The following is a 27373-nucleotide window of genomic DNA, read 5'->3' as shown; positions in this document are numbered from 1 at the left end:
TTTCCTTAGCCCAAGGAGTCCACAGACCAACTGAAGGGAGGAACGTCCTGCAGAGTTCGCAGCAGCTCTAGAAAACCAGCCAGGCTTATCTTGTTCACTTTAAGGCATCTCTCACCACCCAGATATTTCTTCCTATGTAGCTATTTACACATCCTCATGGGACTCAGTTTCCCATCTCACCTTTACCTCTACCAACAAACTCCCTGGGATCCCCTGGAATTCATGCACCTCCATCATCAGTATCCCCTAAATATTTAACTTCCTTTCTAAATACTGCAGGTGCTTTGCTGATCCCACCCAGCACCTCTTCCCCACACAAGACTGCTTTCTGCAGCTGTTTCAAACAGTGGCTTTCTAGGGGCAGATGGCAGGTATCTTTCTATCTCTGAATTGCTGCTTCCAGAATATTATACCATCTCCTTTGTCAGCTTCTACCAATTACTGTGAATGCCATCATCAATTATATCACCCCCTAAATTCTCTTGCTGTAGCTATTTATAGACCTCTTTAATTACATCCTTTATTAATGGAACATTTTAGCATTTGGATTATTGTTTTTTTTTCTCCACTACAGTATATTATTTGTTTGTTGGATCTGATTTCATACATTTTTAATTAAAAATATTTTATTGTTTATGCTATTGTAGTTGTCCCAGTTTTTCCCCCTTCCTAATATCAAAGTGGTCATGAAAAAGCCAACAAAGCTTTTTATTCACAGGAGTATGTGGCAATTGATCAATCCCTTTCTTAACAAGCTTGTTCTGTACATGGTGCATGGAGTCTGCATTCTCCTAGTATCCTTGCTATGTCATGGCAATGTATTCTCAGTATCTTTTGCGGATCTCTTTCTGCTCTCCAACCGTAGAATATCCAGGAAAAGTCTTTGGACTTTCCTGTCTACACCCATTTTCGAGGTGAGTTCATCCTGGCCGATGATTTCTTTCCTGAATCTAGATCAGTATCTCTAACTGCATTGCATATCGAGAAACCCTCACCAACATAAAATCTTGAAAAATGAACTCTTAATGTCTGTCACCCTAATCATGGGGGAATGAGGGGGACCTGTTCCGAACAAAAACCTCCGTCATTTTTTTTCTATAATGTCCCACATATAACCCATCAGCAAATCCTTTTGGCTATCTTATGACTCCCCTTTTATGCCACCAAATCTTGCCTGGATATACTGTGTTCAATCCTGTTACTACTTTTGTCCGATAACACTGCTACTTGTCCCCATTAACAACCCTGCACAACACACAGAATAATCCTTTTATATTGGATTACATTACCCCTGTGGATAAAAACATTCATTGTCCTTAGGATGTTAGAACTGAGACCTACAGCTATGATTGCTCTACCCAGCAAAGATATCATTTAGAATCAAAGGGAAGTTAGTTTTCTAGACAAGGAAAATATAACAGAATTCATCATCACCAGGTCATTATTATATGAAATGTTAAAGGGGGTTATTTAAGAAAAAGAAGATAAAATCTATGGACAATAAAATGGCAATAAATACATATCTATCAAGAATTAAATCTAAAAAACAAACTAAGCAAACAAGAAGAAGAGAGACAGAATCATCGATACAGAAAGAGTTTTGATGGTTGCCAGATAGGAGGGAGGCAGTGTGGATTGCATGAAGAGGTGAGGGGAAGCACACATAGGTAGGTACAGGATAGCCATGGATGTAAAGTACAGTGTAGGAAATGGAGTAGCCAAAGAACTTATACGCATGACCAGTAGATATAAACAATGGTGGGGGATTGCCCGAATTGGAGGGTGCTGAGTGGAGGGGGGCAGAGGGGGAAAAATTGGGATAACAGTAATAGCATAATCAATAAAATATAATTAAAAATAAGACTCTAGAGTAAATCCATATTGTAATTCTGAATTAGATTTTCAATCTCATCTCCAACCAGTCTTTTTCAGTCACACCGACCTCCAAGCTTCGCTAGCTTCAGTTACTTTAATTGGAATGCCCACAATGCTCCTTATATAGGAATCCACATGTCTTTCTCTTGACCATGTGAGTTTGTATTAAAAAGATAACGATTCTCTTGATACACATTTTCCCCTACTAGTTTGTATTAGTAGTTTAGTGACATCTTGTTTGAAAAGTTTTGTCTGATTAGTTTTGATTTGTTCTATGCCCAACTTCTAGAATGGAGCACACTTTAAACACTCAAAAATATGTTTACTGATTAAATGAACAAACAGAATCAATCAATAGTTAGTGGGACTAAAATATAAAATAAGATGAAAATCATCTCCAAAGGACTGTTACTTGCAAATCATAATGCAAGTTGCATATATGTATTGTGACTGACTTAAAGTTGTGGACCACTTTTGGTCGGAACTGGTGATTCAGATGAGGAATCAGTATTTGGCACTGTGGAAAAGCTATTTTGTAAGCACAATACACAAGCTTTATTTGCTCGATTAATTTTTTCTTCTTAAGGTGTATAAAGTAATAAAACAACATATAAAAAACCCCAGAACTCTAATTATGGTCCTCCTGCTAATAAGGAAAGAAAGGCAACTGTAGATATGCAAAACCATAGGTAATAACAGCTGTGTTTGCCCAGGGAAATTTAGGTTTAATGTTTGTATGTTAATAGCTACTTTCAAAAATCCATTTATTAAGAACTTCCAGAAAAATACTTGAAATGCAGAATGTAAAATCTTCTGGCTTCTAAACATTTTCCCCAAGTCAAGATAATATTTATAAATTTATTTCTTAGTAATAACAGTATTGTGACTTCATGCACTACCAACCATGAAAAAAATCTTCCATCATTGATAATGGAGAAAAATTGAAAATATTCAACTTTAGTCTTGGACATTGTATTTTTAAAATTCCAACTTAGTAATTTTTTGACATATCCAATTTTTAAAACATTTAATAAAATACTGAAATTAGTAGTATCATTTTAATTTATATAACTAGCATTTGTTATTTAAAAAAATTATTGCAGAAAAATTATTACAGAATTTATTACATTATTTCTTATATTAGAAAGTGACAATTAAAAAGTCTCTAAGGAAAACATACATTTTAATCTTTTATTCAGCATAAAACATAGTAAGTAATGTGTTTCTTTTTTTGTAGTAAAAATAAAATACAAAAGTTTGCCTTGTATTTACATCGTAATTAATCTGTATTTTGTTTGGCTAATTACACTCATATATCTCCATGTTTCAGTCCTTGTTTAAACAGGAATAAGTACTCAGTTATTGAGTACTTAAACTAAAAACATGCAAACTACATATTTTTAGTTTAACTGCAAAATTGATTATAATTTATCTAAAAAATTAAGTTCTTTGCTTTTACTTTAAATCTGTGTCTTAATAAACTTTCTCATACCTTAACTCTGAGCACAGAAGAAAACATTTTTGCATCTTCAGATACACCTCCAATGTACAATTTTTTCTGAAACACTGGGGGATGATCATTTTCATCCTGAATCTCAATATATACCTTAGCTGTATTGCCTGGAGGATAAGAAATAATATACTTTTATTAGTGGTTATTCACTAGCAAAAATACAATGGAATAAATATTTATTGTACTTCATTTTTTTCTGAATCAATAGAAATAACAAATCAAAAAGTCATTCCTAAATGACATAACTAATACCACAAAATCCACAGAGGACACTCATAATGATCCTTCTGACATAATATTAAATCGTTGCTAGGCCTTTTAATTAGCATGTCCTAGAAATTCATATTATTTGATTTAATAGGCACTAAAGTACTACATTCTGCTAATTTTAATAAAACAACTGAATGGTTCATGTTTACAAACACTTCACACATTATCTACTACATGAAAGTAGAACAAATATATAAACACACTATGAAATAATAAAAACTGCATATATATAATATATGTGTATATATATATATAATTCTCAAGTATAAAAGCAGCAGTGATGTTACTTTAGCTTAAAATGTGCTATAATTTTTATTTAAGATCAAACTAAGTGGACTACATGGTAATGGAAAAAATACAATGAAGATTAAAAAAGAAAAACAAAACAAAAAAATAAAAGTGATGTTTGGATGAGGTGCTTATTTCTGCAAAGGAAAAATAAGTTTTATCATGTATTTCTGCTATCTGCTATTCATTGCAAAAGATGTGTGAGAGAGATAATTGACACATAACTCATAAATACCAGGTTTTGTAATTTAAACAATAGTAAATGTTTTATAAAAATGCATTTTGTCATCAAATATTAGAATGTCACCACCTCAATCATCACACCTTAAATGAGAAATCTATCACTTGTCACTAGTTCAAGAATAAACCCGATACAAACCCAATCAAATGAGGAATAAGGGGTTAATCATTTTACAAAAGTAGATTAAAATTACATAAGCATTCTGATACAGTAAGTGAATTTCTCTCAGGCATTTCAATTATATGACAAATATATGACAATGGATCTATAAACTATTTATCATGCATACTGTAAATTTTGCTGCTTTATCATATCCCCAACTATAACTAATTAACACCAATCTACTATCACAGTGGCTACATAATGGGCATACAATATATCTATCTATGTTGATTGATGCCTATCAATCAATAATATATCTATGTTGATTGAATAAATGACTGAGTGAGTAACCGGCATTATCTTAGTGAGAACTTAAAGAAAGCTTCTTATAGTTTGCCCTGCAATCAGAGAGATAAGAGAGTAAGTTCCAAGGTTTCACCCCATATCCTGCTGCTACTCATTTAGTTTCTCTCTTATTAGCCTCTTTCTTACCATTCTTGAACTGGAAGTGCTAGAATCAAGAGAAAAAATATGCTAAGTCAACAGAGAACAAGGCTAATGGCAGATTATGCTTCTCTATTCTATACTGCCAGGACTCCGAATTGAACACTGCTGAGCCACCCACAATCAGAGTTCATCCAAATGAAACCCATCTTCATCTTAGCAGATCATTTTATCTCTAGAATTAAGGAGCTCATTGCTCTAAATTTAATATTTTTAAAGAAAAATCATCCTCAATTATATGACCTTTCCAATAAGTGTATTCATCTTCTTAATAAATTACCACATTGGTTATGATCCCTATTTGCAACACTGAAAAAGTAAAGGTTGATTTTCAACTCACTATAAAGGGATAGATTTATGTTCTGAAGCTTGCCTATTTTTCTCCTGGCACTATAGAAAATGATGACAGAAAGATAGGCCTATGCATTAAGGTACTGTGTCATTAGGAACATTTTGTGCTTTTGGAAATCTTTTAAAAAGCTATTATTTTCTTAGGTATTAGGAAAACTAATATAAGAATCAGTGTTGTAATGCGGGGGACTTCCGGCCAAGATAGAGGTTCAGGTAGACACACTGTGCCTCCCTGCACAACCAAAATAAGGACAACAAAAATTTAGAAACAAAGTAACACCAGAACTGACTGAAAATTGAACTGTATGGAAGTCGGACAGCCAAGGAGCTGACATAGACACATTCTTCCAGACTGGTAGGCGGGGCGGAGTCAGGCAGCCCAGCAGAGAGGGGTCTGGGCACAGAAAGCACTGACATCAGGAGTGCAAGGCACCCTGGGCATGCAAGGCACAGAGGGTGAACCCCAGGCACGAGGGTGGCAATGGGTCGACCTGGCGAGGCAGCGATTGAGAAGCAGGGTACCAAGTGCAAGGTGGCTGACAGGGCCGAGGTCCCACATTCATAGGCAGATAACTGGGGAGTGAGACAGACCACACAACCCAGCATCCCAACACTGGGAAATAAAGCCTCAAAACATTGATTGAAAATACCTATGGGGGTTGAGGTGCAGGGAGAGACTCCCAGCCTCATAGGAGAGTTTGTTGGAGAGACCCACAGGGTCCTAGAAGGCACACAAACCCACCCACCCAGGAACCAGCACCAGAAGGGCCCAGTTTGCTTGGGGGAAGCTGCAGAAGGTACTGAGGTCTGACAGAGAGCTGAGCAAGTGCCATTGTTCCCTCTAAGACCCCACCCCCACATACAGCATCACAACCCTGCAACTTGGATTGCCTCACCCTGGTGAACACCTAAGGCTCTGCACTTTATTGTGTAGTAGGCGAGACAAGACAGAAAAAAAATGTCCGAAAACGAAGAACAGATCAAAGCTCCAGAAATAATAAAATTAGGTGACAAAGAGATAGCCAATCTGTCAGATGCACAGTTCAAAGCACTGGTTATCAGGATGCTCACAGAACTGGTTGAAATTTGCTCACAAATTAGAGGAACAAACGAAGGCTACACTAACTGAAATGAAGGGAGATGCACAAGGAATCAATAGTGATGGGTAGAAAACTGGGACTCAAATCAATGGAATGGACCAGGAAGAAGAAAGAAACAACCAAACAGAAAATAATGAGAAACAATAATTCAAAAAATGAGGAGAGGCTTAGGAACCTCCAGGACATCTTTAAGTGTTCCAACATCCAAATTATAGGGGTACCAGATGGGGATGAGGAAGAACAACAAGTGGAAAAGCTATTTGAATAAATAATGAAGGAGAACTTCCCTAGTCTGGCAAAGAAAATAGACTTCCAGGAAATCCAGGAAGCTCAGAGAGTGCCAAAGAAGTTGGACCCAAGAAGGAACATACCAAGGCACAGAGAATAAGTAGCATAAATGGTAGGCAGAAAATAGTGAGAGGGCAAGAATAGTATAGGAAATGTAAAAGCTACAGAAATTAAGACACATGGACATAAACTAAAGAATGTGGGTGGGAGAGCATGTACAGGGTGGAGGAGAATGAAGGGGGGAAATGGGACAATTGTAATAGCATAATCAATAAAAATAAAAAAAATTTTTTATATTTAAAAAATAAAAAAAAATAAAGTTAGCTAGAAGGACAAAAAAGGAATCAGTGTTGTAGTTTAATACAACACTTATAAGCTTTATAAAAATATTGTAAATATGTATTTTATAAACTCCAGGGAGATGGCAATAAAAATAATTATTTAAATATCACTTTAGGAGCTATTGAAATCTCTAAAATTAACATCCTATAGAAACATCTAGATAAATATCTATTTACATTATTGACACTCAATGACCGTATATTTCCTGTAAAATAAATTATCCAACTTTAACAGCTGAAGTAAAAGTTTTCAAGTTTTTTATTTATAATCTATTCATCTCATGAACACTATTACAATACAAGCTATCATGCTCCCACATCACTTGTACTTAAGCCATATTTGTTACAAGTGATTCAGAACTTAATCATATTTACTCCTTAAAAGAAGCCATGAAATAAGTTATGATAGTATTTCCATGTTATAAGTTGTATTAGGAGAGGAAGCACAATTATGAAAGGATAATCTTAATGCATATTTAAATATCTCTCTATTTTTGTTTTAAGTTTCATCTGCCAGGTTTGAGCATCTTCAACTTCATATGCATTATAATGTTAATAATAATAAATACATGTATTTAAGTTATCTATTTATCTCAATTTTTTAGATTGGTTGTTCTTTTTGCCTCTAACTTCTTTTCAATATTATTGTGTTAGTTTTTCTTCTGATTTTTAAATATTTGCCTAAATATTTAATTTGTATAATTAAAATGCATTAGAATGGAGTCATAAACCTATGCTATGGAGCTGCATAATTTCTAGCTCATCTGGCAGAGAAAGAAATGGAAATAAAATACTACAAATATTTTATGTACATCCAGTATATAATGTTACTGTGTTTGATGATGTAAGTTTAATCCTGGTCTGTTTTTATACCAAATAACTTTATACTATTCACTGCTGACTTGATGCATTTTATAAGTCAGTTTTATGCAATCACAATTTTATATAAAATAGAAGCCCTGGCTGGTGTGGCTCAGTGGATTGCATGCTGGCCTGCAAACCAAAGGGTCCCCAGTTCGATTTTCAGTCAAGCCACACACCTGAGTTGTGGGCTAGGTCCCCAATAGGGGGCACACTAGAGGCAACCCCATATGGATATTTTTCTCCCCCTCTTTCTCCCTCTCTTGCCCTCTATCAAAAATAAATAAATAGCCCTGGCTGGTGTAGCTCAGTGGATTGAGCGTGGGCCTGTGAACCACACGATCGAGGTTCGATTCCCAGTCGGGGCACATGCCTGGGTTGCAGGCCAGTTCCCAGCAGGGGATGCACGAGACGCAATCATATATTGCTATTTCTCTCCCTCTCTCTTTCCCTTCCCCTCTAAATATAAATAAATGAAATCTTAAAAAAAATAAATAAATAAAATCTTTTTAAAAAATAGGGAAAAAAAGCACCAAGGTGTGGTTAATAGTGTAAATAATGCTTTCTTACATCTATTGAAATATTTTAAAATATTTTTCATTTTAATCATGACTGAGTCCAAATTCAAGACCATCAATATGTATACATTATTTCAATAGTTCTTTATTTCTCTTAAAAGCTGAAAAATATAAATATATGCTGCTTTATATGTCCTTTCTATGTTTAGCTAAAATTAAATACTGGAAGTTAAAAATTATTAAAAGAGTATGTGGCAAATACTGTTCCAAGTTATACAGTCCCCTACAATAAAACTATTACTATAAATATTATTATTCTTATTTTTACAGAAGAGCAAAACAGGAAACACAGAGGTTCAGTCACGTTCCCCTATTTCTTCTAGTACATGGTACTGGCTGAGAGCTGAGCTCATTATTTGATGATACAGCCCAACATCTTACATTTGTTTGCTGTTGCCTCTACCTCTTTTAGGACAAAGGCAAAGTTGTGTACCTAGTATGGGTACGAAGAAGTTTGAGAGTTATTGGTAAGCAGCGATTTAAAGATTATAATCACAAACACTTTGATTTTCTTTAATTGTTTGTAAGGGGTTCATTTACTTCACAGTTATCATCACCTCAATGATGTCTTCACAGACACCTCCCCAACCCCAGTCATTTAAGTCCCACTAGTGTTTTTATTTTCTGCACAGCCTTACCATTGAAATTACTTTAGTTGAATATATCTGACTCCTTGTTTAGAATATAAAGTATTTGAGAGTTTGTTCTAGGCCCTGTTGAATAAATGGATAAATACATTAACATTAATACATTTTAATATTTTCCTTTGTTATTGATTTCAGCCTATTTACCCACCTTATGGTAATAAATTTTATGAATTTACAATTCACTTAGTGAGAAAGGAAGTCCTTTCATTTGCCTGGAATTCACCTATATACACTCTAACAAATATCCTCTAGTTGACTGCTGTCAGATTTGGTCACAAAATAAAAGAATATCTTCAGGATACAGTACCTAAGGTAGAAAATGAAGGAGAGGGGGACAACATGGATGAACTGGGAGGGTATTATACTAAGAGAAATATGCCATACAAAACAAGACAAATTTTTTATGAGCTTATTTATAGGTGGAATATTAAGAAGTAGAACTCATAGAAACATATGGGAAAATGGGGAGATGCTGGTCAAAGGTAAAAACCTGCTGTTATAAGATGGATGAGTTTTGAGAATGTAATGTATACCATGGTAACTATAGTTAATAATACTATGAATTATTACTAATGTACTTGAAATTTGCTAAGAAGCCTTAAATGTTCTTACCTCCCCCCCCCCAAACAGTAACTATGTGAGTTCATGGGTATGTTAACTATTTTGATTGTGGTAATTATTTCACAATATACACATATATCAAATAAGCATATTGTATGCATTAAATGAATTCTATTTTGTCAAATTTACTATATAAAGTTGAGTAAAACTGGGATATGACTAATCAAAAATGTAGAATAAATGCTGGCCAATCCCCCAACAGGATAGTCACCAGAGCAGCATTCATTTAGATTCTCTGTTTCATTAATATGTAATGTGCACAACACAGACACAACAGAGTTTCTCAGCTCAAACACTTTCAGGAAGTGTGTGAGGACTAAGAACTGTATCATGACCTTTCATCAAATTTGGGTTTTAATTATTTCAGAAGCAGAAACTTGTGACTTCAATTCCTTTAAGGGAATCAACTTTTTCACCTCTTTGAGTATTTGCAGATTCTTTTTTTCTTGTCAATATCATATCTGTTTTTTTAAGGGAGCTATGAAGCAGGTAAGAAAAAGAAAGAATCAGGAGAAATAGTTGGAAACAATGTTGATGAAACGTATAGGAGAGAACTGGAGAGGAACAACAAAAGAGCTGATGTCCCTTCTGGCTGGGTAAGACAATGCCAGGGCCCAAAGGAAAACCACAGGAAAATGAAGGAAATTACAAGCTGCATGAAAGATTTATTTGGCAAGTGTTTTGATTAAAAGGCACTGCAATCTTTTTTATGCACTTTGGTGCAAGTTGTCCCCGTTCCCTTCCTTCATTGACAGCGATTTTCTTTAATTTTGTGAGAGAATCTTTTTGGACAACACCAATGGCCCCAGTGAGCCAAAAAGTCCCAGAAATGAACCTTGAGGTCAGGGAATATAAAATATCTTCTTGGGATTTTTCAATTTAAAGAAAGAGAAAAATAGAATTGCTGCGTTTTACAGCTGAGAGAAGGAAGTGCCAGTCAGAATCGACTGACTAGCAGAATTAAGATAAAATGGAAAGATTCTGCAAATATAAAATGATGCCCTCTCCTAAGGCCATCTACATGCACTTTCCTTTAATGAGGGACTGGATTAAAATTAGCTGAAATTATTTGCTCACATATTGGTCATCAAAATTTTGACTAAATTTTTGAAAGCCAGGAGTTTAGTCCTGTTTACCTCCACTCTTGCCACTGACTGTTGGCCTTTCTTCCTGACATTCTCTTCACTTGAATGATTTCCAACCATAGCTCTAATTATTATTATTATATATATGTCAAAGAAATATTAATATTTGCTGTCATAAGAATACAAGAGCTTAGTCTGATTAGAACACATACACTGGACTAGATTATAAAACCTTGAAAGCAAGGGCTCTGTTTTTCTTATTGTTGCAGATTCTTCATGATCTAGTGTATTAAGTAGATCTTTTGAATTATATTATCTGTTGGGAGCCATCCTGTCTGGTTTCAGGGATGGTAGCTTCATTAACAGACAAGACTCCCATGGCTAGGGCTGAGTGAAAAGGCCTTGGGGCCATGAGCCACGAAGGAGACAGAACCTATCATCCTGGCGGGAGCAAAGTCCCAGCCTGCCTGCCTCACTTCCCTCCGCTTGGCCCCAGAAAGACGGCTGGTTAGTCAAGGATGGGTTAGATCCCTCAAGAGAGGGACAACCTAAACCAGGCCTATGGTCAAAAAAGGGCTATCAGGGAAGGATTTCGGGGACAATAGAGAAAGGGCAGGAAGACCCTCACCCCTCAGCTTTGTCGTACAGCCTGAGGCCTCAGTCTTTCTGTAAGAAGTCTAATCTCTTGACTGCTTTGCTCCCACCACCTGACTCAGCCTGAAAACAATGCCAGAGGCAGCTGTAGCCTTGCATGGGAATCAAGAGCTCCCAGAGGCAATCTGGCCAGAGAAAAAAAGAAACATTGTTTCCTTTGAGGCTTGCTACATAGCCGTAACCAGACGTTTGAGCTCAGAGTGGAGGGAGTGAAACTCCCTACTTCGTGATACAAGCCTCAACAACCTTCTGGCATCAGCATATCTCACTGACCTTGACCAGAGACAATCCCTGTATGTTTTCAATTATTACCGGTAGATGATGTCAATTTTTCATGATTATGGCTTTTTGGACATTGATGAACTTCATGTGCATACTATGTATCTTCTGTGTAAACTGAACTCAATAAATACACAGGGAAAGAAGTGCTCAAGCCTCTTCTCCTCCGAGAGATTAGCCAGCCTTTTCTCTACAAGCATATCTTTTTTAAAAAAATTTAATTAAAAATATATTTTATTGATTATGCTATTACAGTTGTCCCATTTTCCCTCCTTCGTTCCCCCCCACCCTGCACACCCTCTCCCACCCACATTCCCCCAAGCAGGTATTGGAAGTCTAATTTCATCTGAGACTGCCGGGAGGACTTGTAGGACAGAAATCCCACAATTATCTGATGTAAATGGTTTACACATTCTCCAATGATTCTACTGCAGAGACAGTTCAAAACACTCAGAATACCAAACTCCCATTTGTTACTTTGCTGCTGCCAAGTTGACGTAAGTTCTTCATTAAAACATACACACACAAACACATTTTTTCATGCTACTTTTCCTTTAATACAACTTTTGTATATGTTTTACTGGCAAATTCGTTCTTTAGAAGCACTGTAATTTCCTCACAGTGTTTAATAAACATTGAATTAGAATGAGATTACTACCACTCCCCAACCAGATCTCCACTGAAATAAAATGAATCACTCTATTTTATCTCCATAAATTGAGATCATGTAGTTTAAGCTCTTAAAAATCAGCCCTGGCTGGTGTAGCTCAGTGGATTGAGCACGGGCCTGTGAACCAAATAACCACGGTTCGATTCCCAGTCAGGGCACATGCCTGGGTTGCAGGCGAGTTCCCAGCAGCGGGTGCATGAGAAGCAACCATACATTGATATTTCTCTCCCTCTCTCCTTTCCTTCCCCTCTAAAAATAAATAAATAAAATCTTTAAAAAAATCATGTACCAAAGAAGTAGACATTGTTGTCCAGATCAAGAGTACCTCTTTTAAAGATAACAAATTTTTTAAAATAAATATTAATATTAGGAAAATATTGAAGCTGAAACCATTTCATAAACCATTTCACGAACCATTTGTAATTACTTTGAATATTCTTAGTATTTATACTATTGTTAATTTCTTCTCCACTTGTGTATATGCCAGAGGAATGACTAGTTTTATAGGTATAATAATGATTAAAGATGAAAGTATCATTTCAGATAAGAAGAAGCCTTACTGTGGGGTTTATAGTTATTCACTTAAAAAAAGTTTTAAATGTAAAGAGTGTGGAAGAAATATGTTGTAGTGTATTCATTAAATGGAATTAGTATAAACATAACCTACTTGTACACATGTTTTTTTGAAAAACAAATTATTATGAATGTTAGAATGACAAAAATCATAGCTTCTTCTTTCTTGGCTACTTGCTCTGCAGGAATTGTACTTAGTTATATTTAAATACACTGTTTATATTCCAAAGCTAGACTGCAAGAGAGACTGAATCTTTTGAAGTTCATTTGAATAGTTTTCTAGCTTAGTATTTAAATTGGTTGAATTAGCCTTTTCATGATTTTAATTGCTTGTATCTAAAATATATATTTTGCATGTGTTTGCTGAAAGGTTAATAGATGAATTAAAAAAGAAGCTGCAAGTAACTACAGACTTCAAAAACTGAAATTCAGATCCCTATACGTACGTGGTTTTTAGCTAACTCCTTTAGAGAAGAAAACGACACTGACAGTTTTATCGCTGTGGTGATGAGGAGATGATCAAAGAGTAATAATATTCTGAACGGTAATTAAAGTTTAGCTTTGTGTCCATATTAACATATTCTCCCAATAAAAAAAGAATTTAATGAACTAACTTCCTCTATAAACAGTAGCCATCAAAGTAGAAGCTATAAATGTAACATTGTTTCCTTTTATCAGTATTGCCAGCATTTCATGCTCATTCTGAGACAAACATTCATTTAGAGGCCTTTGCAAGGGAATAAATATTACTTTTAGCTCAGTCTGCTGTCATTCACAATAAATAGGCATGATTTTAATTAATTTGTATCCACTAAGCTATAACTCTGTCCAAAAAGCAGCTTAATACAGGAATTTAAGGACCAACAAAACTACTATTAAGCTGGGCAATAAAAAATTTAAGTGCAGCCCTGGCTGGTGTAGCTCAGCGGATTGAGCACTGGCCTGTGAAACAAAGGGTTGCTGGTTCGATTCCCAGTCAGGGCACATGCCTGGGCTGCAGGCCAGGTCCCCAGTAGGGGACACATGAGAGGCAACCACACATTGGTGTTTTTCTCCCACTCTTTCTCCTTCTTGTCCCCTCTCTATAGAAATAAATAAAATATTAAAAAAATTTAAGTGCAAACTGTTGAGCCACTGCCTAGGTCAATTACCAGTAATTCCTCATGTATACTGTGTGACTTTGTACAGGTTACTAATCCATCCTGAGCTAAAGCTTTTTAAGTTTTTAAAGTTTACTTATTCTTAGAAAGAGAGGAAGGAAGGGGGAAAAAGGGGAACAGAAACATTGACCTGTGGGAGAAACATCAATCAGTTTGCCTTTTGCATGTGTGGGAACAGGGACGGGGCCCACATTCCAGGCCTGTGCCCTGACCGGGAATCATGCCCTGAGGGGGAATTGAACTGGCTACTCTTCACTCTGCAGCTCGATGCCCAACAACCTGAGCCGCACCAGTAAGGACAGAGCTAAATTAATTACCAATAACAGTAATCATGTATAGTTAAGTAGATTAAATGAATAAATAGATGTAAAGGTTTAAATACGTGTGGTTTCACTATTTCAAATATGACTCAGAGCTTACTGCCTCTCAGGGTAAGAAAGAGACAACATTAATAGTAGTATAATTATTATTATATATATTTTTATTATCAGAATGAAGAATAGCAAGCCATGGAATTTAAAATATATATTTCTTATAACTTATTTATAAAATAAAATTGTTTTCATATGGGATGAAATATAGGGAATATCAATAATGTAGTAGAAAATATGTATATTTTTACTGCAAATAAAAGAATTTAAATAGCAATGAAATACTATTGGAAAACATATTAAAAGTGTCTTATTAAATATCCATACTTTAGATGGCAAAACTACAAATTTCTAGACAACTGAATTTAAAACATCAACAGTATTTGAGGAAAACAGACACACTGTGTAATATTCAGGCTAAAAATATTCTGCTGACATTACAAGTCTAATAAGAATCATTTTATTGTAAAATGCAAAACTATAGCTGAGGAAAAAGATAATTTGTTTGCATTAAATACACTGTGTTTCTAAAAAGAGAAGTATATATTTAGCCTAATGTTTTATTTAAGTAGAACAATGATTGATAGATTTGGTAAAATATATAAATATACAACAACAAAATGATTGTGTCTTGGACATGTAACTTACTAAGAAGCCCTTGGAAAGGTACATGCCCATAGGCAGTCTTGACTGTCTCCCACGGCCCTCAACACACACTCGCGCGCACACACACACAAAATCAGAAAGACACAGGTGCGCAATCTTTCTCGAGACTATATTGCATAATTAAGGTTAAACGGAGTCATAATGATGGGACCCTGGTCCGGAAGGATTGTTAAAGAGGAGAAACCAGACAGCCAGCCCTCTTCGTTTCCCTCCTTCTCTCTCTGTTTCTGTTTCTCTCTGACTCCCTCCACTCCCCCAGGTAAGGGCACAGTGAGGAGGCAGATAACTGCCGTTCAGGAGGAGAGGAATCACCAGATACGGTCCCTGATATCACCTAGATATCACACTTCTAGTCTCCAGAACTGTGAGAAATAAACCTCCGCTGCTTAAACTGCCTAGTCTGTGGTATTTTGTTATGACAGCCTGAGAAGATTGAAATAATGATATTAATTATTTAATAATTGAAAAATGTCTGATCTAAATGTTTTCTGTACATTATTTAAATTTATTCCTATAAAACACCATGTTATTCATTATCCACATTTCATTGATGAAGATAGTGGGTTTAGAGAGATTAAACGATGTGTCTAAGATTAAATGACTGGGAAGTTTCAAACCCAAACCTTTGATAGCATACATCCTTACTTATTTCACTTTATGGCTTTCATTCATTTAGGGTAATTTTTAAAATCTAATGTAACCCAGTGTATTTAGATAAACTTCTATGCCTAAAATACAAGAAGACCTATCATTTCACTGGGGAATTTCTAAATTTTATAATTGCTCCAGAGTATGAGAAGAAGAATGATAAAATAGGGCCATAGAAAGCAAACTTACTTCTCACGTGCAACAGGAAAATGGTTCAGAAACTATGTAGACAATCTGGCTTAAAATTAAAACTGCTCAGTGGAAGTGAGTCTATATATCTCTATTAAAAATATCCTTAGTTCTTACTTCATGGGAGCTTGAAGCAAAGAAGAAACACCACAGATCCAAAATGAGAAGTCCCTTTTTATATAATTTAGTAACTTTGACTGATTCTGGACAAGAACAAATGCCTACTTTCTCACCTATAACCTGTTGAAGACAATAACATTCTTTTGGTGATGAAATGTTATAATAAACAGGTATGTGATTACCATCATACAAATTTTTAAATTATACTCGATGTCCACAAAAATTAAAAATTGTTTTGGAATACATGCTATTTTAAAACATTTGCACAGTGAGTAAACTATCTGAAAGTTTATACTAGAGCACGTATATATACTATATATGTATATATTTGGGTAAGTATATATGAAATAATAAGATCCTGACACAGAGCTCCTAAAACCTCTTGTAAATAGGGGCACTGGGAGAACATTTTCTGACATTAATCTGCAACCCCAGTTCCTAATACGTAGCTTCTAAGATCTTTGTAATTTCCCAAGTGTAGAAACATTTGCTACCAAGTTCCTAAATCCTTGGGAATCCTTAGGAATGTCTTTCGTTCTAATGAGGTGACTCTTGTTGGGCTTCAGAATGGGTGTTGGTCACCGAAAGAGCAAGCCATGATTAGAAGCTTGGGATCTTCATATGTACATTCTCCGAAGAGGGGGAAATAGCTAGATGTAGAATTAATAATTGATTATGCCTCTGTGGGCAAGCGTTTACAAAAATCCCCACAATAGAAAATTTGGAGAGCTTCCAGGTTGGTGAACACATCCACCTACCAGGAGGTTGATGTACCTGAACTCCATGGGAACAGAAACTCCTGAAGTGGGGCCTTCCAGATCTAGGCCTATGCATCTCTTCATCTCTATGCTTCATCATATTCTTTAAAAACTCCCTTATTTCTTTGGTCTCAAAGAAACCAAAGCACTGGTTCAATCTAAGGAAAGGGGTCATGGGAATCTCCAGTTTGCAGCCAAGTCAGCCAGAAGTTGTGTCCTGAGGACCTACACACAATTTTTGATTGGCATCTGAAGTAGGAGACAGTCTGTGGGCCTGAACTTTAACCCGTGTGGTCTGTGCTACTCTGCTTACTGTCAGAATGGAATTAAATTGTAGGACACCCAGCTGATGTTGCAGAGAATTGCTTGATGCATGGCAAACCCAGTGTCAGAAGTGGTAGTAGTGTAACAGTAAAGGAAAAACACACAGGAGAGGTGTGTTTTTCCTACATAGTACATATTAGGCTAATGACAAGCTTATTTGATTACTATAATACATCTTCTGAAAAGAGAAAAAATGCACTTCATCTACAGAAAGTGACTTGGTAGCTTAATTTATCCTTTTATGGTGTAAGGACAGCTCTAAAAATTTTTATGAAAATTTAGACTACATTTCCAAAAAAATTACTAGTAGAAATATAAGTAGCTTCATTTTAAAGCAGTCATGGGCTCTGAGGACTCATTAAGAACTTCTGCTTTCACATGCTACTTGTAAAACAAACTTGATTTTCAGTAATATAAGAAGAGATAAATAAATTATATACCCACATGAAATATTAAACAATCATTAAAATTATGTTTCACAGAATATCTAATGACATAATATTAGATACTTCTGATATAAGTCTAAGTGAGAAGGAAAAGCCTAGTATTTAACACTCGCAATGCAGGATCCAAATCCTGTGTTTGTGCATGTGAGTGTGTAACCCTGGGAGAAAGAACTGAAAAGGAAGCATGCAAACCTCTAAAACATTCAAAAGTATAGCATTAAAATTACTTTCTTTATTCATTTTCCTTAATATTATATAATGATCATACTTTCATAATGAAGAAACTTAATGTTAAATATTTTGAAAGATAGAGGGAAAAGACAAAATAAGTTATAAGCCATGATATACAAAAATGAAATATCTTGAAATAAACATCAATGGCCCCTTCTTCTGCTGATACTAGTTAACCATGTATTTCCCCCCGTAAAATAAAAAGAATTTGCTTACTTGGTTGCTTGTTTGTCTATAAGAAGATATTTCTTCAAATGTGTGTGATTTTCTTGTGAAGATTTAACCAAAAAGCAATGACTATAGAGAAGCAAGCTTGCAAAACACAATTTTTTATCTGCATATCTTTGCTTTATTTATTGGACATCTGGTATACAGCATATTTAATAATCAGGTTCTTGCAGAAATCTTGGAAGGAAGACAAGCTGTAACAGTTTAACTACAACTACTGAGCTCAGTGGACATGCTAAATCTAGTCCTTAGAAAGTACTTAACCAATTTTGGTCAAATAGGGGTCCTAGTTCTTGCAATTTGTCATTAAATGTAAGGATTATCTTTAATCTTCCCCAAACTTCTGAGAGTAAAAACATATATATTGAAGCAACACAAGTTTGTAAACTTTCAGAAGTTCAAGTGAATCATTATTATAATTTTCAAGCCTTAGCCACTTGAAACGTTACATTTTCATTACGATAGAAAGTGAAATGGAGCACTACGACTTTTAAGCCACACACCACTCCTCTATGCCTGTCCCCACACTTCTCACCTATTTCGGCAAACTGCATTTGGGTCCTAAATGGATTTTTGAAAAGGTAAAGTAGAATATTTTTGATTTGTCTGCCTAACAGCACTTCTTCCCATATGTTGAACATAGAACTCGTTTTTTTCTCTGTGTGCTTTTAGTGAAACTGACAATCACAAGTGCTTTGCACTCCATCCTCGGCCAAGTGCACACATATGTCCCCACAGCCTCCATTCGAATTCTCCCCTCAGACCCTTGTGCTGATTGCCAGCTCCTTTAGGTGCATGATTCCAGCTGTCTTGAAAAGCAGTGTTTTGGGTTTCTAATTAACATTGCTAGAGCTTATGTGGTTTTTTTTTTATCCTTCCGTAGATCCTATTAGCTTTTCCTTTGTGAAAGCCCCCAAATATTCTTCTTAAGTTCTTTTTAGCATAAGTGAGTCAGAGATGATTCCCATTGCTTCGAACCAAATAACCATTTCAAGTGCAGCTGGGCATGACCAATTGAGTTCATATTTGAGAATCAGGGCCACGTCTCCCCACCTACAGAAAGAGTTTGTATATTCCTTTTCAAGGTACCAAAGATATCATAAGATGCAAATTTCCATTTAGTGTTGTTAGAACTTAATCAAGTACTATATTTTGCATCTTTTCCTCTTTGCATCATGAAAGATTACACTGCTGTGACCATTCTGTTTTGAAAAAAATGTCTGTGGTTTTGTTTATACATTGTCTGATTGTCAATTAAGATCAGGGAAATCAACTTTAAAAACTCCAGAAGATGGTATAACTGCTTCTCTAGCATGTCTCAATCTATAATGATTGGCTATGCGAAGAAGTTAAAAGAGAAACGTGGAATCCTATTCACAATAATTTAGAGGAATAGATAAAACATTTTAATATGTGATTGCTATACTTTGAGTGTCCTTCAAACACATCACAGCTGGTAATAATAATAAAGACTAGTAATAATAATTATAATAGTTTTAATTGGGTGTTGTGTTAAGTTTTTTGCAGGGATAATTTTGCTTAAAATTCCCCAACACTCTAAGAGGTACAATAATCTTTACTCTGATATAATGTTGAGGATTCTAGAGCTTAGACAGGTTAGTAAAGATAAAAAATGTTTATGGAACCCAGGCCAGACTGTAACCAAATTCAGAGAGATTAATATATTGTGTTAAATTTTTAAGCCGATGCCATTTCTCTGATGTGCTGTTGAGCGAATTTTGAATTGAGCTGTTTCACTGGTAAATGATCTGAGTTACAACAATTTTCTTAACAAACATTATTTACAAAATTTCCCTTGACTTCTTGTCCTTGTTTCTCACGTAGATCTTAGCATTTATGGATTATCATCAACAGGAATCTTTTATTAATCGAACTGAGTTAATGGACTGGCTAGATTATCCAACCGCCTTATGCATTTTAATAAAACATAAACAGCAATTTCTATCAAGGAGTCTTTCTTTAAAAGATTTTATTTATTTGTCCTTAGAGAGAGGGGAAGGGAGAGAGAAAGAAAGGGAGAGAAATATCAGTCCGTTGCCTCTCATAGACCAAACCTGCAACCCAGTCTTGTGCCCTGATTAGGAATTGAACCAGTAGCCTTTGGCTTTGTGGGATAACACCCAACAGACTGAGCCACACAGTCAGGGCTGTATCAAGGAATCTTGATAGACAAATTATGCTGTAAACAAGTAACTGAAAACAGACTTTGGAAATTGAAAGTGACAGCATTTAAAGAATGATTTTGTTTAAATTATTTGCAATTATTTTCAAGGTCTTACACAGGGGACTAATTAGGTATAAAATATCAAGGGGGGTGGGGGAAACAAGAACAAGATTAATTAATTGAACTTATAAAGGCCCTGGGGATAAAATAATGAATTAGCTTTGGAAGAAGATGTGATTACTAGACTTGTGTTTTAAATAATGATTAAGCAGAATGACAAACCAAGTTCATGTTTCTTATTTCTGAAACATAAAATTCTTATGCATTTACATTCATCATAAATTAAACTGAAATTCATGCCTCACAAAAATATGAAAATTTAAGAATCAAGGAATATTTAAGAACACACTGAATTTTAAGTTGTCTATTATGTAGATACAACCAAGAAATCCTTTACCTCCTATAATTTCCCTGCTTTCTTTCACATACAAGTCTTCTCTATTTGACAGTAACAGTAGATACTATGGGGCCCAACTGTCACTGAACATGTCTTTTTTTAGTTGTACATTTTCTCAAACATCAGTAAGGTTTGAGGGTTTCACTATCTTCTACCTCTCCTGAAACTCCTCTTCCTTCTGAACCTTTGGCTAAAAGGCCATCATTGCACATATTTTACCCCTTGTTCCTTTAGTGTCTGTTTCTTGTTCTCATTCACTAAATGAAGGGCTTCTCCAAATTCAATCTCTTGCTCTTCTCTCTTGTACGCATCTTAGAAAGACAGGGCCAGATGGCCCTGGAGTCATTACTAGTGATTTCCTTTTTGTGACAGATAAGTATGTCAGTCATTGGATCTGTGTTAGCTCAATGGGTCTTAACTGCCTCTCCTTGATACAAGCTATTTAGGCCGTGTTTCCTTGACCAGGAAGTTCCCATTGAAGTTCACAAATCAGTTTTGGGGTCAATGAAAGAAAATTGCCTTAATGTATTTGGTTTTAGAAATGTGTTAATAAAACTCCCTAACCATTTTAATATTGCATTTCTAAGCAAAGCTGTTTTCTACAATCAAATTGTTTTCTTGGTCAGGTACATTTTTACTATATTAAAAATGTATTTATTTCAACTGTGTGTTTAAATAAGATGTCTAGACTGTTTAAGACAATTGTTACAATGTCCATGAATCTTTTCAAAATTCCCTTTAAACATGTGAAGTAGTAATATTTTAAGTCTGTTGCCTTTAGCCCCTTTAATGGTGTGTTCAGGTATGAACAAACTATGTTCTTCTTTCTGTGAGTATGGAAATTAGAGAGGTGCTTTATTTCATTTGATACTTTTCTGCCTGATTTAACCAATTAAATCTTATTTTATATTTCAAATAAGATACTAGCGACCCTTTGTATAACAATACCTTGGATTAAGTAATTATTCTATATAATTTCTTTCAAAATCTATGTGCCTAATCTTGAACATCATTCAAATGATCAGTTCCTTATTTCCAACTATTTTCTAGATTTAACTTGTTACCCAGGATCAAAAGTATAAAATTATCTTGTTTCATTCCTTTCTCTTCATAGCCAGTCATCAAGTTTTATCAACTTTTTTATCCTACATTTCCCCATATTTATATCTCTTACATAAATTATCATGACTCTACATAATTGTAACTAAGAACACTAACATTACTCTAACAGTAGTAATAATTACAAGAGGACCCACAAAGCCTTTACCAACCCATATAATATAATTAAGGGTAAGTGATATTTCATCTCAGTATCAAAACAGCATAATCCCAGTATCCTATGCCATATATATATATATATATATATATATATTAGAATGCAGTATGTTCTGTTATTTGGTCATATATCTAGCATTTTATTATCACTTAATATGTTTATCTCATAAAATACCTTTGTAAATGTAACACAATTCACAATCACTGAGCGGAATATAAAATTTTGCTTCTTTAATTAGTCCCAATAGAAACTACATAAATTTTGGTCAAAGTCAGTCATAAGAAGATCTATGGGTAAGTAAAATATGATTTTTAATATACATAATAAACAAAAAAGTAAAATTCTGTAGAGCATTAGATAACACAGGGGCATTTCTTTAATACAAAACTGATCAGAGCACGGCGTGGTGCTGTGGAAAATACAATTTTGCTTCTACCTTCTAAATTCTTCTAGCTGGACTAATAATCAAATTAATGTGAGACAAATTCACAGGAGAAAAGTGACCAAATTTCATATATGTATATATATATACATGTATATGCATATATGTATATATGTATATGTATATATACATATATGTATATGTATATGCATATATGTATACGCGTATATGTGTGCATGCATATATGTATATATACACATGTACATACACATATATGTACATATACATACATATGTACATATGTGTATATGCATATATATTTCATATATATATACATATATGTATGTATATATACACACACATATACATACATACACATGGGTTCCACAGGAATATAAGATAATGAGGATAGATTGAAGAATTAAGGCTGAGATGCTGTTTGGAGCTCAGGAGAATGGGGGGCTTTGTGTTTGGGACTTCAAAGGGCAGGAAGGCAATTCGCAGGGATCTGAAATCAAATATTCGGTAAACACACGTTTGCAGGGCCATCTTTAACAATTGGACACTGAGAGAAGTTTGAACAAATTGGGCCCTGCAAGGTCCCTCCATATCCCATCTAGTTCGTATTAAACTATAGTTGTCTATGATAAGAGCACCTTCCTGGAGCAGGTACTTTATATACATTTGCTTAGGTGGTTAGAGAGAAAGTCAAAGATTTTCCCAGAATCTTTCCCTTCTTAAAAATAACCAGCTGCAAATAATCGATATCCCGAAATACATATTTCTGAATGTCAAATTCTCAGCATCAGACATAATTTCTTAGGCTAATTCTCTACTGTACAAGAAAAAGAGTATTTTTCTTAAAATGGCTTTGTTTTGTTTTAAGGGGAGGTTTTCCATCTCCATCCAGATTGTTTTCTATACTATTTTCTCCTCCGGGATCTATGTCAAATGTTATCTTGAAATCACCCACATAGTGGCTGTGGTCCTGTGATAGAATTTTGGCAATACAAAAATTGGGTAATAGTATACCTTTGCCTCTGAGAACTTACAACTTAGATATATTTTGTTCCTCACATTACAGAGATAATGGGCAATTAAGAAATGTTTCAAAGAGGAGATGGCTTTTATATTGAGCCTTGTAATTTAGGAGTTTATCTGGAAAATAAGGAAGGAAGGACATTTTAGGAAAAATAGTACAAGCAAAAATAGCACTTATTCCTTGAGATCAAGTAAAAATAGCCCAATATAGAAATTGGGAAACACAGTGACCTAGAAAATGATGACTAAGATCAAGAACCCCTTAAAGTTAAGAAAATGAAAACTTCTGAAGTTTCATCTTATCATTCCTTCTGTGTGGTACTTTCTCTCATACTTCTTTCTGTTATTTAAATATAATATTACTATTTTTTTGTCTAGTTAATGGGAATTTTTTTCTTACCATAGTCAACCAGAAACATTCAGTTGCTTGTTAAGACTTGTCAAAATAGAATATGTCACTAAGAATAAAGAATGTTCACTTTCAGTTTGTCTTAAGAGGTAAAAATAAATAAGTCAACCTAAGAGCTAAGTGAATCTTTAGCAAAATATAAAAAACACTAGAGCTGCCTTACTTTATATACCAGATTTTATAACAAGAGACAGAAGAGGGCCAATACTGCACTCATAAACAATTTGAAGAATTAATGCATTTAGAAGAAAATTCTGATAATTTTCCTTCACAATTTTAATAGCTAAAATGAATTTTATGCTCGTGTTATACAGACAGTGACTTTAGTTCTCCATATCTGTAAATGTTCATATTTCTCTAAGGTAGATGATTTAACAAGGTTCATTCCTTCTCTGCACAGACCTATGTGTATTTAATAAGGCAGAGTTTGCCTCTATTGAAATGAGTTTTTTTTTTTTAAATAGCATCTGATTGTGGACTCACTTTTTTATTTTAATTTTTTTTTAGATTTTTATTTATTTATCTTAAGAGGGGAAGGGAAGAAGAGAAGGAGAGAAATATCAATGTGTGGTTGCCTCTCTTGAGTCCACTGCTGGGAACTGGCCTGCAACCCAGGCATGTGCCCTGAGTGGGAATCGAAATCGCGATTGTGTGTTTTGCAGGCCTGCACTCAATCCACTGAGCTACACCAGCTAGGGCTGAGGTTTTGTTTTTAATCAAATGCTTGCTGCTCTCAGAAACAAAACATAAAGTTGCAAAAATATTTGTAAGCCAGTGAATGAGCTCTATTTTGGATCCCGATTTAAATTCAGACTAAAATAGCTAAGAAAAAATTAAATTGTTAACTATATTAATTAATCAGAAATTCCTAAGAATGGGAAAATATCTCCTTGATTTAGGCTCCCAGTCTTAGTCTGAGGCATATGAGTTAAAAAAAAATTTATACATTGCTTGACTCTTAAATATTTTAATTTTAATTGCACATGGAAGCAATAAAAATGTTTTCTTCATGAAACATAATTTTTGCCATCACATTACATATAAAGAGTTATGTATTATAATCTAATACTGTGATTAAGAATGGCTAATCACACATCATTGTCATCAGTTCAACAAATCAATTTTGGGGTCAATGAAAGAAAATTGCCTTAATGTATTTAGTTTTAGAAATGTGTTAATAAAACTCCCTAACCATTTTAATATTGCATTTCTAAGCAGAGCTGTTTTCTACAATCGAACTGTTTTTTTGGTCAGGTACATTTTTACTATATTAAAAACGTATTTATTTCAACTGTGTGTTTAAATAAGATGTCTAGACTGTTTAAGACAAAAATATCATAATGCATATTATGGTATCTGTTTTCATAAAGTAGTCTCTAATTTTTAAAGTAAGAAAGTATGACTAGAGAGCATTATACTAAGTGAAATAAGCCAGGCAGTAAAAGATAAATATCTTATGATCTCACCTATAAATGGAACCTAATGAACAAAACAAACAAGGAAGAGAAATATAACCAAAGACTTAGAAATAAAGAACAAACTGACAATAACCAGAGGGGAGGTGGGAGGGAGATAATGGGGGAAAGAAGGGGACGGGTCATTGAGGAGGGTATATAAAGGACCCATGGACAAAGACAAATTGGGGGAAGATTGAATGAGGGAGGTGGGGGTGGGTAGGACAGGGGAGAGTAACAGGAGGGAAATGGGCACAACTGTAATTTAACAATAAAAAAATTAAATTAAAAAAATGTCCTGAGTATGTATTGGTAAAAAATTTAGAAAGTAAGGAAGTATGAAGAGAACTTTTAAAACCATGGCTATGTACAAGGTTTGGCAAAAGTAGATATACAGTTTTGAGTACATAGAACACAGTTTATTCTTATGTTGTTGTTTATTAATTATTGTATTACAGCTGTAAACCTACTTTTGTTCACTGCTGTACTTATAGTGTAAATGCAAGGTTTTGAATATACCTGAGATTTGAAACTGAAGAAATGACATGTGACATATCGCAATGTTGTTACCCAAGTTATATGAGGAATGCTTTTGTAAGTCAGTTAATCACAAGTAAAGAAAACAGTCATCAGAGTTATTTGTCCCAAACTTTCTAGTTCCTGTTTGAACTAGAAACACCAAGAAAATGAAATGTATTGCAGGTCGTACCCTTAAGTAAAGCCATAAAATGAAATTAAGAGCATTTGAGTTGCTTTATTACCAGGTTAAGTTTTATCTCAATTGTTCTTTTATTCCTGATTGAAAGGCTATTTATTGAATCAAAACAGAATGACATTGTTTACAGAAAGCTGTGAGTGTTCTTCTGCATTTAAAGATAACACCGAGAAACGGACAACAGAATGGGGATAAGCAGAGGGGAAGGGAGGGCGGGGGAAGGTGGGTGTGGGCCAAGGGGAGATAAACACAGCCAAAAAAGACTCTTAACTTTAGGTGGTGAGTGCATGATGTCCTATGCAGATGACGTTTTGCAGATGATGTCTTACTGAGTTGTATGTTTGAAACCTGTATGTTTTATGAACTAGTGTCATCCCAATACATTTGATGGAATTATGAAAAGATAATTATAATTTTACCATAAAAGAAAATTTGATAAGGCAGTCAGGAAAGTTGCAACTTAAATAGCACCATTGTGAAATGATTGAACACTCATTGGGTCAGACGTGGGTTGAAAATAGACATTACATTGTCAATAAGTGAACACTTTCAGCATCAGTGTGCTCTCCTGCAATAACTTGATTTTGGCAGTGCATGTCAACTGATTCCATTGTTATATCAGTAGAACTTCAGCAGTCCATCTCCAGCTTTTGCTTTTTGCATTCTCATCACTGTTCCAGATGACCCTACTAAACAGGATCTACAAACACTAGCATTCTCACGCGTCCAAAATCTGAACCTTGGCTTACATTCGCAAGCTCTTTGCCTGTGTAATTCTATGAGTACAGGCTTATCTTAATGCAGCTGTAATTCCCTCCTTTGCTCCAACCATCATAAGGGTTTTTCAGTTGTGTAGTTTACCCTCAGGAGAGGTCTCGGACATTAACCCACTGTGCCCCCTCAAACACAGGAACACAGTGGTCTTACTCTAGTCGCCAACATTCCATTGGAGATAGAATATATATTCCCGCAATGCTCTTTTTCTGGGAATGAGCATGTTTGAAACAGAATCCAAATAAAACCTTACAACTTTTCCCCCACAGGACTATTTCACACAAAATCATTTCTAAAGTTATATACTTGACCTTTTTCTTTATTCTCTTTAAGAGTAAGAATTTTTGGAATGGTTTGTTGTGCTGTGTGTGCTTATTTTAAATATTTTTGATGATCTCTATTTCTTTGTAATTTTAGGTCTATCCCATCATGCTACTTTGATTTAAACTTCTAATTTAATACTTCATCATTTCTAATATGTGCTTCTTGTGTTTGAAACTATTTTTTCAAAACTTTTCCATTCATTCTTTGAGCTTACAGCTCAAAGGTCAGCCCATTCGGAAAGTCTCCTCTAATCAATCACTCACATGTCGGCTGTCGCTCTTCCGTACCACACTGCAGTGCGTACTACCCCCAGCCTTCTCTGCAGGCCCTGAACCAGGAGTTGATGATGTGCTAGGCCTCGTGTGTGTTGAATA

General features: G+C 34.9%; 1 protein-coding gene across 2 annotated transcripts in view; it reads right to left on the bottom strand.

The window, feature by feature from the left end:
• Nucleotides 1-27373, bottom strand: part of PCDH15 (protocadherin related 15) — a 791076-nt gene that overhangs the window by 92115 nt on the left and 671588 nt on the right. For both annotated transcript variants that reach the window (XM_037066919.1, XM_037066920.1), the window contains exon 26: nt 3368-3495. In XM_037066919.1, coding sequence (XP_036922814.1) covers nt 3368-3495 — 128 coding nt within the window. The remainder of the gene's footprint in view (nt 1-3367; nt 3496-27373) is intronic.

Source organism: Sturnira hondurensis, unplaced genomic scaffold, assembly GCF_014824575.4.
Source record: "Sturnira hondurensis isolate 20B ecotype Veracruz unplaced genomic scaffold, ASM1482457v3 Scaffold0016684, whole genome shotgun sequence".
NCBI classification, from domain to species: Eukaryota; Metazoa; Chordata; class Mammalia; order Chiroptera; family Phyllostomidae; genus Sturnira; species Sturnira hondurensis.
Note: the sequence above shows the minus strand (reverse complement) of the source record. Positions and strands in the feature narration are given on the sequence as shown.